The sequence below is a fragment of the Macadamia integrifolia genome, unplaced genomic scaffold (assembly GCF_013358625.1).
Source record: "Macadamia integrifolia cultivar HAES 741 unplaced genomic scaffold, SCU_Mint_v3 scaffold1401, whole genome shotgun sequence".
NCBI classification, from domain to species: Eukaryota; Viridiplantae; Streptophyta; class Magnoliopsida; order Proteales; family Proteaceae; genus Macadamia; species Macadamia integrifolia.
In genome coordinates, this window is record NW_024868191.1 from 16,456 (window position 1) to 31,001 (window position 14,546).

The 14,546-nt window shown below is 40.6% G+C and overlaps 1 protein-coding gene across 1 annotated transcript; it reads left to right on the forward strand.

Moving 5' to 3' along the window:
* The first annotated feature begins 4,596 nt into the window (after positions 1 to 4,596).
* On the forward strand, positions 4,597 to 12,602 carry LOC122063648 (fra a 1-associated protein). The gene is made up of 2 exons (XM_042627340.1): positions 4,597 to 4,975; positions 11,963 to 12,602. The coding sequence occupies exons 1-2, from the start codon at positions 4,761 to 4,763 to the stop codon at positions 12,333 to 12,335; spliced, it is 588 nt and encodes a 195-aa protein (XP_042483274.1). The 5' UTR covers positions 4,597 to 4,760; the 3' UTR covers positions 12,336 to 12,602.
* The last annotated feature ends 1,944 nt before the right edge of the window (positions 12,603 to 14,546 follow it).

Consider the following 14,546-nt stretch of genomic DNA (forward strand, 5'->3'; position numbering starts at 1 on the left):
TACGGGCCAATGGCCCCCTAGCGATCCTATGGATTTGAGACTAAGAGTTGGGAGTGAAAGAAAGAAAAAGGGAACGAAGACAATGCAGAAAGTTGGAAGGTTCATAAGTTCATTCATAAAGGTCCGAAGGCCACCAAACTACATAAGTAGGCCTAAAGGCCAAAAAGAAAACCAAGTGTCTCATGGAGCATCTGTCAACTGCAAGGTTGGGGACATCTCAGTCGGAGTCGCCACGTCCAGGTTTCGGAGGGACCTCACGAGACAACTAGATCCCCTCTCCCTCACTGCCACTCTCCTCGTCGTCTACAACATCGATGGCAATTGGAGCTGCACCGACGTCCTCTTCCTCGAAGATGAGACCACTGCCCTCGAAAGATACCTCGGGATGATGCTCGAGGACCCAGTCTCGAACGTCGATAGCACCTATGGTAAATCCAGGGGCAATGGCACACTTGACCACCTGTCGAAACTCCTCCGAAGCCTTGTATTGTTCAACGGCTTGGGCTTCGGCCTCCTGTAGCTTCGCAGTTGCTTGCGCCTCCAACTCTGTGAGCTTCCAATTGCATTCCAACCAAGTATGAAGCAGGTCAGCCTTCAGATGCTCAATCGTCTTTAGGAGAAAGGTACACTCATTGTCAAGGGTCGATTTCTCATGCTCGACCGCCTCAAGGTCTCGAGCCAAGGACTTGGCTTGGATTGTCGACTGGACCACCTGGTTCTGGGCCTGAACAAGACACCAATAGTTAGAAAAGTAAAAGTTATAATGAATGACAAAGAGAATTAGGACAGAAAGTTGAAGATTACCATCTCCATGAAGACACATACACTGGTGACCATGGTCGAAGTCACCTGGCTCTGAGCCTCGGCAGCGTCTCCCGGGAGACTACTCCTCTGCACTAACTCATAGGCCACTCGCCCAACAGTCAGGATGTCTTCCTCCTTGATGGACCACTGAGGGACGAAGCCAACCTTGGCCTGAGCCCAACTTGTCCTCGGGCTTCGAAAGTCGGGGCCAGGAGACACAGCTTGAGGAGGGGAGATGGTGTGACTAGGGGCAGTGAGGGCCTGAACAACCTTGGAAGTGGGGTCCGCCACTCGGGCCTTCTTCTTTGGGGGGCCTCGGAGGTGGGTGCCCCCTCTTCTTCTCCTTCTTCCTTTGTTTCTGCTGGGCCTCTCGTGCCCTGGCCTCCCTCAGCTGAGCTTGCCTCTCAGCCACAGCCTCCCTAGCTTCTGACCTAGAGATTTGCACTGCAAGGAAGGCAATGAAGATTAGTATGAGGAAAAGATAATCCAAGACCAAAAATGGATTCGGGCAAACTAGGACTCACCCGGGTTAAGCCTGAACCGAAACTGAAAAGCATCCGACAGAAGGCTACTAGACTCAACTGGCCGATGCCGGATCTTGTCCTTGGCCATCGCCAATGACTTTGCATCTATCCCGAAGAGGGCAGGTGCAGAGTTCACTTCCCTTAGGTCGGGAATGTCCTAGACATTACCGAGGTGGAACCCCTCGAGCACCCTCACAAAAAAATATTTGAGCTTCCACCCATGGATCGATGTCGGGTATCGGTTTAGTAGTTGGAGATCATTCCTTGGGCTTAAGTAATAGCAGCCCAAATCCCCCTTGCTGGAACTAAGGGACAAACAGTTAAAGAAGAGGGGAAGGGAGAGGGGTCTCCCAATCTGGGAGAAGAAGATGATGAAGCTGAGGATCTGTCACCACCCATTTTGGGGTAAGATGGGCAAAACAGATACCATAGTACTAAAACACTTGGCGGAAGAAAGGATGGAGGGGAAGCCGAAGCTCGGCCTTAAAGTTATCCCGATAGAAGCATAGCTCCTCAGGGTTTCTATAACTAGCTTTATCCTCGGGCTTCACCAATCGAAAGACAAAATCGTCAGGGATAATACAAGAAGCCCGAAGCTCCACAAGCTTGGCTTCGGTCATGGTCGAAACGATTTCCTATCCTCAACGACTAGGGCCTAGTTAGTTTGGGCTCGGGACTCAAGCATCCCCTCCCTGATACCTTCACTACTCATACCACTAGTGGTAGAAGAAGAGGAAACGCCCAAAGAGGTGGACTCAGAAGACGAGTCTGAGGACATCCCTTGGATACGCCCTGGACTGTGTTGCCTAGACATGACTCCCTCAGAGGACGAGGGGTCACTACCTAAAGAACTAGACATGAACTTATTCTGAAATCACTTTGGTCGAACCGAAGATTAGAGGAAAGTCAGGGACGAAGGACGAAGGGTCTGAGAAAGAGGAGATGACAAAATGAGAGAAAGGGGTACTATTTGTAGGCAAAGGGGCCACGATACGACTCCTCAGCCTCATTAATTGCAGTACACATCATCCGTACTGGATTCCCAAAGCACAATCGAGTAAAGCACATAAGTGAAGTACCAAGCCTCGGGTCCCACGCCTCAGTTGGGGGCTCAGGCCAAGGCTGAGCAGACACGACCGAAGACCCACTCCTTGGTTGGGGGCTCAGGCCAAGGCCGAGCAAACTTGACCAAAGGTCCACACCACGATTGAGAGCTCAGGCCAAGGCCAAGCAGATCTGACCAAAAATCCACACCTCGGTTAGGGGCTTAGACCAAGGCCGAGCCGACCTAATCGAAGGCCCACTTCTCGGTTGGGGGCTCAGGACAAGGCCGAGCAAACCTAACCGAAGGCCCACACCTCCATTGGGGGCTAAGGCCAAGGCTAAGCATACCTGACCGAAGGTCCACGCCTCGGTTGGGTCCTCAGGCTAAGGCCAAGCAGATATGACCGAAGGTCCACACCTCGGTTGGATGCTCAGGCCAAGGCCGAGCAAACCTGACCGAAGACCCACACTTCGATTGGGGGCTTAGGTCAAGGCCGAGCAGACTTGACGAAGGCCCACTCCTCAGTTGGGGGCTCACGCCAAGGCCGAGCAAACCCGACCAAAGGTCTTTCTCTCCAACAGGACGAAGGCGGAAGCCAAAGGAACAAGGCCGAAGAAGCATATAAAAGATAAGGAAAAGGAGGGAACACGCGGTTACTCCCACTAGAAGGGTCTCCTAGTGGGAGTAAGGGGGCTACTGATACACTCAGATTAGTCACCAATTGAACCAAGAACATGTGGCATCCAAGGGAAGGACACATGGTTCCCAACTGAGGAATACCCACTATGACTATGACTCCGGTGATCAGAAGGAGGGGGAGGCTGGAGTCCCCCTCAACTGATAGAGGCCGCGAGGACTCTAACTACGTGAGGAGGAGGAGATACCTGGATAGGGAATATTCCCCATGAAGGTAGGAAGACGTATCCCAATAGGACTCGAAAAAGGGGTAATCCTATCAGAAGGCACCCTAAAAGACAGAATGGGTAAGCCAATACGCTGACACCATTATTCCTGTGAAAACACTGTTCTACGAGTCTCTAACTTGGGCGTCGGAGGACTAATCCCGGGGCCACCTCCGAGCCTCTGCCTTCTATGCTTGTGCAGGATTGACGCTTAGCCTCATACTGATTCTCGGCAGTAACACTGCGCTTCAATGCCTCCAGAGATACCCAATGAAACAGTTAATAAGATAAGGAAGGAAAAAAAAATTAAGATAGATATGAGGGGGCAGCTGCTCGTTGGATGTGGAGTATAAGGAGGTAGATTGGCTTGATTGTCCCTTTCTGTAATCTCCAGGAAAGCCTTGCATCTTCATGCAAGAGGGAGAGGGAGAGGGAGAGGGAGAGAGAGAGAGATAGAGATGAAGGAGGAGTCCGAGCGAGGGAAAATTGGGTTTTTCCCCCTTTGGTTAGCCAAATACCTCCTGTATTATACAACTTCAACGTTTTCCTCTCTCGGATTAAAAAAGAACAAGTGTCTCCAATCTAGACCGAGCCACCAGAATGGCAGCTCACCTCGTAGAGGAGCCGAATCCATTGAGTTGATTTAGTACAACATAATAGCCTAATAAGTAAGTGTAACAACAATTGAAAGCCTAAGGGGGTGTTTTTTTTTTTTTTTAATCTTTTTTTTTTTCTAAAAAAAAAAAATGGTTTCATCATAGAGGTTGATTCACAAAAACCCGTATTACACCATAGGAGGCAACTATAGTCTTAGAGTATGTGATCAATGGTACAACTCAATTCCATCAAATATTTGTAATTTTGCTTGTATTTAGAGAGAGAGTTTTTTATCTGTGAGAAACCCCTACACCATAAATAGAGACATATAATGACCACTATATCCCTGCTCGGGGTTACACACCCCAGTGTGTGGACCCAGGGGCCTCGGATGGAAAACAGTTTTCCTTTTGGGAAAAATAAAATTCAAGGGTTATGCGGAAAAAAATCATCTGCAATTCCGATCTCGTACAATTCCGTAAAATACCACCTTCAGGGGGTGACACGTGTATTGATACCAATGCAATGGTCCATATCTGATTTAAATGCATTTTCACTGATTTAATGTTTTATTAGTTGTATCAAATCTGGACCATTATATTAGTACCAATACAAGTGTCATCGCCTGAAGGTGGTATTACACGGAATTATACGAGATCGAAATACCCGGGTTATGCGGGTGTGGTTATTTCTATTTCTCAATTTATTCTCAACCTTCACCTTCCAACGCAGCCGAGAAGAGTGGACACTTCAGCGGCGAGGAGGATTCCAGAAATGCTTGTCAACGACACGTGTTGAACTGAAACGAAGAATAACTTTCTCCATTAAGTCCCCAAAACGCAGGTGAACGCGTTCGCAGTAGCCCCGATTAGAAAGAAAAAGAAAAAAATGGGTTGGGAGTGGAGAGACGAAACCAACGAAACGAGTTCTTCGATAGGATCTGCCGGCACCGGCGGAACTGAAACCTCAAACTTTGAATCGGGAGATAGGTGTTCAACGAGAAGGATCGTTAAATCGCAGTGCAAGACCGAAGAGGTTGAGCCTGGGAAGTTTGTCAGGAAGTGCGAAAAGACCGAGCAGATTCTCAAGGATTGCGTCGGAAGGTCCTTTTCTTTTTTCGATTCGCTTACCTATTATGTTTTTAGCACAGATCTATATGTTCTTCATCATCTTTCTTTACCGCCCCTTTACATATTGTTAAAATTTGAATTTGTTTGTCCTCTAAATAAATATATTGATTATTTTCGATTGTGGGATTGTTGGTTAACGCGTTCCATTTTGATGCTTGTTCTTATTCGTTTATTTGTCTGGTTTTCTCTTTATTATACTTGTATTAGGATTAAAATCTGTTGTTAGATATATCCCTTTTGATAAATGAAAACTTATCTTTGTTGAATAGAAATATTCAATTACTAGAGAATATATGCCATGTGAAATTTGAAAATTACATTCATGTTAGGAGATTTCACATCATAGGTTGAGAAAAGAGCTTTTCTCACAGGTCCTTTTGGTGTGCAGTTGAGATGGATTGGGTGTCCACCAGAAAAACACAATTCTTGAATATTGACAACCAAGCTAGCTTTAAAACTCAGAGGGTAGCATGAATTGCAATAAGATAAAAAAGGACAAATTAATGTAAATGAATTTATGCAGTATAGTTCTTTAAAATTTTTCAAGAATATGATTCTGATTGATAAGCTTTTTATAGCGACAGGTCAGAGCAGATACAAAAAATATTAAATTACAAAAACACGATCTAGAATGCAATTCAGAGTTTAATGGTAGATCAGATAAGGGAATTCACAGGAAACTTGAGAGCGGAGAACCACATGTGGAATGTAAAAATGCAATGACAGCAGTTCATATTCTTCTGCGTGATCAGCAATGGTGGCAGAACATAATTAAAAACAACATTTATCAGAACATTAAATAATCTGGGCCAAAGTTAAGAGAAAGCTTGACGGCAAACCAGCCTAAATGCATCTGATAGGAACCTAATATTTTCCATTCAATATTCGGAACCAGTTGATTATAGCGGTTCACATGCCCTCTGTTTAAGGTGGTAAGGAATCCTGAAACAAATGGGCAAATAAAGAAATGAAGAGACTAATAACATGTGGACTAGTAGTCAACTAAAAACTAGGCTACTTTGACTTGACTTTGATGATTAAGAATAGGCTTCTAAGAAATACTTGGCTTACCAGCCATGGGTCCTGTTTGGTGCGTAGGTCTCCCTTGGCTGCCAATCCTAGTTTGCACTTCAATTTTGATAGATGAGGAATTTTCTAGATGAATCATGTTCAAATTTGGTGATTTGTCTCAACTATATTGTGCCTCATGTGGGGATTTTTCCTTATTTTTTTCAGCAGTTGACATTCTTCAAACAATTCAAACAGCTTTCAAGCATTATTCTAACATCTGATGATGTTGGATTGGATTGCATGCTTAGGTGATGACGTGGATAACATGTATTACGATGTTTAAATGTTAATAAACACCATAATGTGGTAGATAAGCCTTGAAATTGGACCTCCCATGGTGTAAGGTGTAATTTTCAATAATAACGCTTATTTCTGCCATGTTTTAGTGTCTATTGACAACTAAAATTTGTATTTCTGCATTATCATCTAATCATGAGTTGATTTTAAGCCAATACAATATTTTCACATGTCAGAATAATGCTTTGAAAGTTGTTTGCAAAATTCGATTATGTTTCAAGAATAGGGGCTGTTGGAAAATAAAAGGGTGAAACTCCCAAACATGATGGAATATATGGTTGAGATTTGCCATTAAATTTGACTTGAGGCCTATCTAGAAATTTCCCATCTATCTTACAGTTAGAATGATCAATAAAAATTGTCATGTGGCAGGAATAACCATTTGCGCCATAAAATTTCTCTCTTTTGGAGTCGCAAACATTTTTCCGTTTATATCATTGAAAGGGGGGATTGGAATCATGATACAGATTAATAACCAAATAGGCTTGTTTTATTAGGAATAAGCTTAGGGTTGGGTTGTATATGTGTTAGGCCTTCAGTCCATATGGTTTGGATTGTATTGGGCCACTTTTATGGGTCTAAAAGAGGGGCTAATGTAGGAATGGATTGGACCACCAAACCAGACCCAAGACTGCAGGAAATTATAAACCAGAGAACAACCAATAATCACCCAACAGTGAACAGCAATAACAGTCCAACATTAACTAGTCAACAGTCCTTAACAATCAGATCTGTCAAACCAGAAATTGGGGCTCTAGGATTAGATATCAGCACCAAACAAAAAGGACTAATCAGTAACCAAACTATGGTATTAGCAGTCCACAACCATAATAGAATAGTAGCAATTTCAGCAGTCGACAGATTTCAGATTACCAATACAGATTAGGACAGGGCAGCAGTAGACTAAATAAACACAACCAAAAACTCCAGAGACCTTTTGGAGGTTCAAATCAACAGCAATATGGATCCAAGATATTAAGGAAACAACATAAGACCAGTCATAGTAATCGATCTCAAGTTAGTACACAACAGGTCACTGAAAGAAAAAAATCGGGAGATTTTTAATATCTCTATACAGACTCATCAGAAACAGTCCATACTAGGGCCGATCGTTAGTAGTATATGGACAATCAATCGACCAAAATCTGAGCTCAAACCGACACTCAGATCTGGGTATTCCAGTAGGGGCGGATGCTCTGTTTTGCAGAATTTTCTTGGTAGCAGACTGATAGATTACATACCTGGTTTTGCAGCCCTAATAAGTCTTGAAAGAGATATAAAAACTTAAGAGAATAATACTTGAAGTAGACCTCTTGGACTTCACGCCGCAAGGAGTCAATTGGATCAAACCCCAATTCCTTCGGCCTTAATCAAACACAAGACAACTCTTCATGAAGAAGACAATAGCAACAACCATTAATTTTTTTATCAAAATCATTATAGGCTTTTAGGAGCCTCCTCTTCTTTATTTATAATGTTAATGGGGGGAGGGAATTACAAAATAGAAGGTTCCTCAAAAAGGAAACCAAATATTCTCCTAATACAATAGTTACTAAAAATAGAAATTAAAAAGTAACTGAAATTAGAAACTAGTTGAAAAAGGAAACTAACTACTAATGACTTGATTCAATTAATAACTTGACTCTTAAGGAAACAAATATAACTCAAATCAAGCCTAACTAAAAAGGAAACTAATGAAAATGAAAACTAACTAGTAATCCCGTACTCAATCTTAGAGGCCCCCTTTTAAACCCATAAAAGTAGTCTATTACACTCAAAACACATGGGATCAAAGGCCTAACATGTATGGAACCCAACCTTAGGCTTATTCCTAATAAAACAAGCCTATTTTGGTAATTAATCTGCATCAGGGGCTCTAAGATTGAGTATGGGATTACTGGTTAGTTTCCATGCTTCATTGGTTTCCTTTTTAGTTGGGCTTTGATGGGGTTAATTAGTTTATAATTTCAGTCATTAGTTAGTTTCTAAATTCAGTCAAAAGTTAGTTTCTAATTTCAGTCTTTGTATTTTCCTAGTTTCTATTTTTAATTTTAGTAACTAGAGGACTTACTTTTATTTAATTTCCTATTTCAGTTTTGGAAACTAAAGTGAGTTTCTATTATTTGTAAACCCCCATCATTATTATAAATAAAGGAAAGGGCTCCCATGAAGTACCATGATTTTATGAATGAAAAAAAAAGAAGTTTGTTGCTCTATGTCTCTGCTGGGACTGCTGTGTGTTTGATCTCAGTGGAAGGGAGTGGTGTTTGATCTATTCGAATCCTTGCGGTGGGAAGCCTGGGAGGATCCGTTACAAGTGTTTTTTTTTTCTTCTTCAAGGTTACTATAAAGCTCCATTATTGTTCTATCAAACCAGGTATTTATCCATTCTCTTTCCTCAGTTTTGCCCAGAGAAGATAGGATCGATTGTTCTGGTTCTGTCCAGATCAACCCAGCTGACAGTTTGGCCTGAAATTTTTATCAGAGATTCCCCTCATCTGGGACTGAATTCGATCTACTTAGGAGCCTATTCTGAACAGTGGTTTGCAAAATATTTGAAATCACCATATTTCTGTCCTGTAATGCTAACAACTCTGTTTTCAGTTCTGAAACAGAGATCGGTTGATTGGCCTGCTTAGCTTTGATTATCTCAAGTCTAATTGTGTTTGTGGGATGATATTTGGCCTTAGTTCTATCTCCTATCTATCCTGCCTAGTTAATCATATTCTGATCTCAGAACCACTGATTTCTGGAATCAGCAGACTTAATTCCCAGTTCTGGTTTTAATCAGATTTGACATGTACCACTGTTATGCCTTTACTATTGGTTGTTCTTGGGTTAAAAGTTCCTGCAGTTGAGACTTGGTTAGACTCCCTATCCTAGTCTACATTAAATCATTTCCATAATCTCGAGAGTTCGAACAAGAATATATGGAGACAATAACTCAATTTATATATATGTTTGACAACCGCAATCTTTATTAAGATCGAGTTTCATAGTCTTAGAAAAAAAACAAAAAAAAAAAAGGTGGATTCTAGTAGCAGGACTATAGGCTCTGGGAGGGGAAAGTGTATGCATCCTTACCCCCGGCTTCATAGGTGAGGCTGTTTACAAGTTTCAAACCCGCAACCAACAGGTTGCAATAGTGCAACTCAACTGTCGTGCCAAGGCTCGCCCACTGTTTTAAATATTTTTGCAATATTTTATTGTAATTTCCGTGTTTCTTAACTCAAGGGAAAGTCTTTTTTAATGAGGAATTTTGATGTCCGTTTATCTCCTTTAAGCATTTTCAACCGTTGATCTTTGAAAGATTCAACTTCTTAGCAAGTTTTACATGTGGGATTTTTTATATATTTTAGAATGGGAGGTTAGTATCAGTTTTAAGTGGTAACTTATTTGTAAAATTTTAGTTATTGAAGTGGTCCAGCTGTTGGGAAGGTTTTAGATTATTTATTTAGTTTAGATAGAGTCCTATGTAAGGTATTCAACTTGATTTAGAGCCTGTGTAGTTTAGTTGTTAACTCAAGGTTGAAGAGGTCAAACTTTTGTGGATTACTAGTTCCCTTGGAGCAGTCTTTTTTACTTTATTTTCCTATAAGATTAGGATCAAAGATTTATGAATGCTGGTCTTGCGGATCAGTTGTATTGAATTGCATCTGAAGATTAAATGAGAATATTAGAATTCCTACCAAGCAGCCTTGGCTGAGTGCATCAAGATACTCTTTCACTGTGGTTAAACTTATCTGCTATTTTGTTTGCTATTTGGCTTTTTACATTCTTTTCACATTCCATCTGAGTTCTAAATTTTATCGATTATTTTCCTGAATTATCTATCAGTTGCTTGCTTCTGATTTGCACTCAGATTTGTTCCTTTATTACTTCTTGTTATGGTGCGGATTGTAGTTTAGTTTTGGGTTGAATCTGTTGCTATGTTACTTTGAAGGTTTCTTGGATCAGCTTCTTTAATTTGCAGGAAACTGCTTGTTCCGTTTACAGATCTGTTAAATTATTTCTGCAACTAGTAGGAACTATGGCTTTCTTTGGTTGCTAATTTCCATTGACTAATCAAGAGTCTCCTCAAGAACCGCCCCCAGCACCCTCTTCCGCAACCACCACCACCCCCCCCCACCCCCAAAAAAAAAAATGTTAGATGAGGCTCCTGCTACTATTCCCCTTCTTCCGCTTCCCCAATCTTCTTTCTCCTCTGTGTACTTCTATTTCCAATTTCTATTTTAACTTGTGCTACTGTGAGGATCTACAGAGACATCCTGAATACTTTTTGAAGTGCTGTTCTGGCCATTATGTCACTGATTTTCATGCCAGAATTGTTCTGGCACCAGTCTGGTTTTAAAAGCACTGGATTTTTTGAGAATGGTTGGGTGGCTAAATTTGGTGACATTTGGACATAACTTTCTGCCTGATCCCAATTTGAGATGCTAAAACTTATCAATGCCTCAAAACTTCAAATTACCTTTTGGTTGGTGTCTTATTAGGGACTCTTCTGTTGTAAACAGAAAAAGATGAAACCTTGGAAGTTCAGGAGCTATTGGTTTAGGTTCTAGATATGGCAAAGTGGGATTGAGTTTAAATTGGATCGGGGCAGAAAGAAAAAACTGTGATTCAGGCCCTCGCTGATATATGCAACTGCTTAATTGGAAGGCATTGTAGCAATCCATCAAGTCCACGGTGGAGAGGATGATAGGTTTATAATTTATAGGTTGAGATTCAAGGGGGTCATAGTATTCATGCAGATGTGTCCCACAAGGAATCATTGGCTTTTGTTTTAGGTGGTAGTGTTCATTACATTGAATGCTCAACCATAATATACATTTTAGACTCCTAAAAATAGATCACCCCACCCCCACGATCTCCCTCAAAGCAGCTTGAATTAGCTCTAGTCTTGTGGATCCTTTTTCCATTGAATCCTTCCCGCTTTGAACAACTAGTTTTGTGATAATGGAGTTTGAAGATTAGAGGAGAATGCATTTAAAACTTCTTGGTGAAATGGCAGTACCAATATCAGTTAATACAAAGCTCTAGCCTTGTACTACTAAGTGTACATGTATGAATCTGACTGCAGAAAATCTTGAAGTTCTCCATTTGGTGAGATGGATAGGCTTTGGCATGTATGCCATGTCTATATTGAGTCTTTTGTTTCACTTTTATTTTACATCATATGGAGAAACATAGGGTTTTTATGAGGGCAAGAAATTAACTTTCCAGTAGTTGTGGCCTTGTGGGCACATGCCCACATGTACTGACTTGTGTTTGATTCACTTTTTGCCTCCACAGAGAGAGAGAGAGAGAGGGGGGGGGGAGCTCCTCTTTGTTTGATGCAATGTTGTAAGCCATTCAACGCTTTTATCTTTAATGATCATATATTCCCTGATTGAACGCATTGTTGTTGGTCTAACAAGAGTTAGAACTTCATATCTGAGCTTATAGGTTACCTCTATATTTATTGTCAATCATTTGTTTTTATTATCAAATCAAAATATAAGGTGTCTGCATTTGCTGACACAATGTGGGTGCATTAGCATTTTTCCCAATTGTTACTGAATTGGAGAATCGTATCTGTTAATTTTCTTTCAGGCCTGTTGAAGTGGTTAAATCCAACACAGAATACACTGAAGATGATGTAACAAATGAGATGTCAAAAGGGTCTTTTCCCTTTGAGTCATCTGGTATGGAACCCTTCAACTTTCCTGGGCTACGCAGTGACATTGAAGCCATTGAGCGGAGTGTGTTTGGTGGTCTTAGTCAATTCTTTGAGGCAGCTGAAGAGATGAAGAATGGCTTCTTTCAAGTTTTTGGGACCCCACGTATTTATGACAGGGAATCCTCACCATCCTTGAGGAGAGGGATACCAATCGAAGGCCCACTCGGAAGGGAAGCTCCTCCTCCAACACGAAAAAATGACGAATCAGCTTATTCCGATTTCGCTGGGCAGGTCAGAGATGTTTGATCCCAAGTAGTGGACAAAGTTTTTAGTGACTATTGAGGTTAGAGATGTTTCAATACCCTCTTTAATTTTGCCAGAACGGGTGGGATCTTGTTTTAGAATAGAGTTATGTGAATAAATCTCCTAGTTATCCTTTTCACTTCAAGTGGTTACGCGAGTTCTTGACTATCTGGCCCAATCATCACTTAAGCTGGTGTACAGAGTTTCTAGTTTCTATTACCACATATGTTTTCCTTAAACTTTCATTACTGTATTGTTTGTTTGATGTCAGGACACCAACCCCACCTTTTCTGCTCGAAGAAAAAGTTCTAAATTATGAAGAAACATCCTTGTCTGTGGAACAGCTGGGTCTGCTAATTGGGACGACAATTTATTTGGTTGTTCTTAATGTTTGTTAAATATGGAATGCCCTAGATGGCACCGTCTAGGCTGTATGAATGCACCAACAGATAATTCTATATGGCAGAAAATCTAAGGATGGGATTCCTCTCCATAGAGCCCAGGCACCACAGAGTGATCCTAGGGCTGGGAGGACCTGGGGACATGTACCCGGGTTCTTCCAGCCCTAGGACCACTCTTTGGTAAGGATGTGAATTTGAAACCGAAATTGTTTACTGAAACTGAACCGAGTTGTTTACATCGAAATCATGAAACATTTTAAGAAATGGTTCGGTTTTGGTTTTAAGTTTAAGATCAATTAGTTAAATGGGTCGGATTGGTTTTAACCGTTTAACCCCGTTGGTTTCAAACCGAATAGACGCTATGAAAATCGAACTGTTTAAATCATCAAAATTGATTCGATTAACTTGTATAACGATTAAATATTTGGTTGTTTTAACAAAACATAATGACTTAATTTAAGGAAGAATTAAGGACCATAGAGGTTATCCGACAATCAATTCAATAATTTACTCCTATTAGATAGTTATGTTGTTAAATCCTTGTTTGCTCAATGTCTCATTTAACTTGATATAAGATTGAAGTGTTTATCAATAAAATCAAATTGTAGTAAGTATGCAAATCAACTAGCAAATTGATTACTAACAATTTAGAAATCGCATGAAATAAATCACAATCAAAACCGAGAAATTGACATCATTTAAAAATGGTGGAACCAAAATCGCTTATTAAATGATTGCGGTTTTAGAAAGTGCAATTGTTTAGTAAATGGTGCGATTTTGGTTTCAAGCAAAAATATGTGAACCAAATTGAACTGCATCGTATACACCCTTATCGAACCGATTAATACCCTTACTCTCTGGTCCTGCTCTCTATGGAGAGGACTAGGAAGTATCAATGATCTCTCTTTTTTTTTTTTTTTTTTTTAAATCAGAAAAAAAGAAGGCTGAAACAATAATACATATGACCCATCTAGCAATTTTATTAGACAATTCAATAGCTTCCATTACAAATAGCAAGACTTGATGCCCCTTCCGACAACCTATGGTATGTGTCAAGGCCTCAGACATCTTCTAGTAGATTCTGATCAATTGAGTGGGAAGAACTAAAAGCAATGAGTTGCAAGTCATAAACCCATTTAATTATATATCGAATAATCAGCATTTGGCTTGGATTTTGTTGGCAAAATAAAATATTATTTAACAGTTTATTTTGGTAGAAATTTAACACATTCATAGAAAATAAAGAGAGAGAGAGAGAGAGCACAAATATGATACAGTGGTTATCAGATTTAAAAATATTAGCATTTAAAAGGATAGAATTTACATGTCATGAATACTGGATAGTGGATACCATACGAAATTCTGACGTTAGACCTGTAGCTTCGGCAGCCAAGATCCTCTTAGAGAACTCATAAACCCTCACAAGAATTAAAGCTTAGAGTGATATGTACAATAGCATTATCTATATCATTAGGAAATAGCGAGTAAACTAATCTAACATTCAACTGCCTATCATGGATCAATTGATCAGTATATACAAACTTCGGGCTAGCCATAAGTGTTGAAAGAATTTTAAAATTGTTAAATGAAGGGATCCATGGATCTTACCATATAGAAATATTATTAACTCGGCTAGTGGTGAAATAGGGTCGGGTTTCTTAAAACCCAAGCCCAACCTTGTATCCCTTTAATTGGGCCCGAGCTCGGCCCAACCCTGCCATGGCCTAGAAAAATTCAATCCTAAGTAAAAATGTGAGCGGTGTGTGCATGGAGCATTATTATATATTATATTATAGCCTATGTTACAATGTAT

Excerpts from the sequence above, each read along its gene's own strand:
- LOC122063648 (XM_042627340.1), top strand. The coding sequence starts at position 4,761 with ATGGGTTGGGAGTGGAGAGACGAAACCAACGAAACGAGTTCTTCGATA. Across the intron at positions 4,976-11,962 it reads CTCAAGGATTGCGTCGGAAG|GCCTGTTGAAGTGGTTAAAT; the intron begins GTCCTTTTCTTT and ends ATTTTCTTTCAG.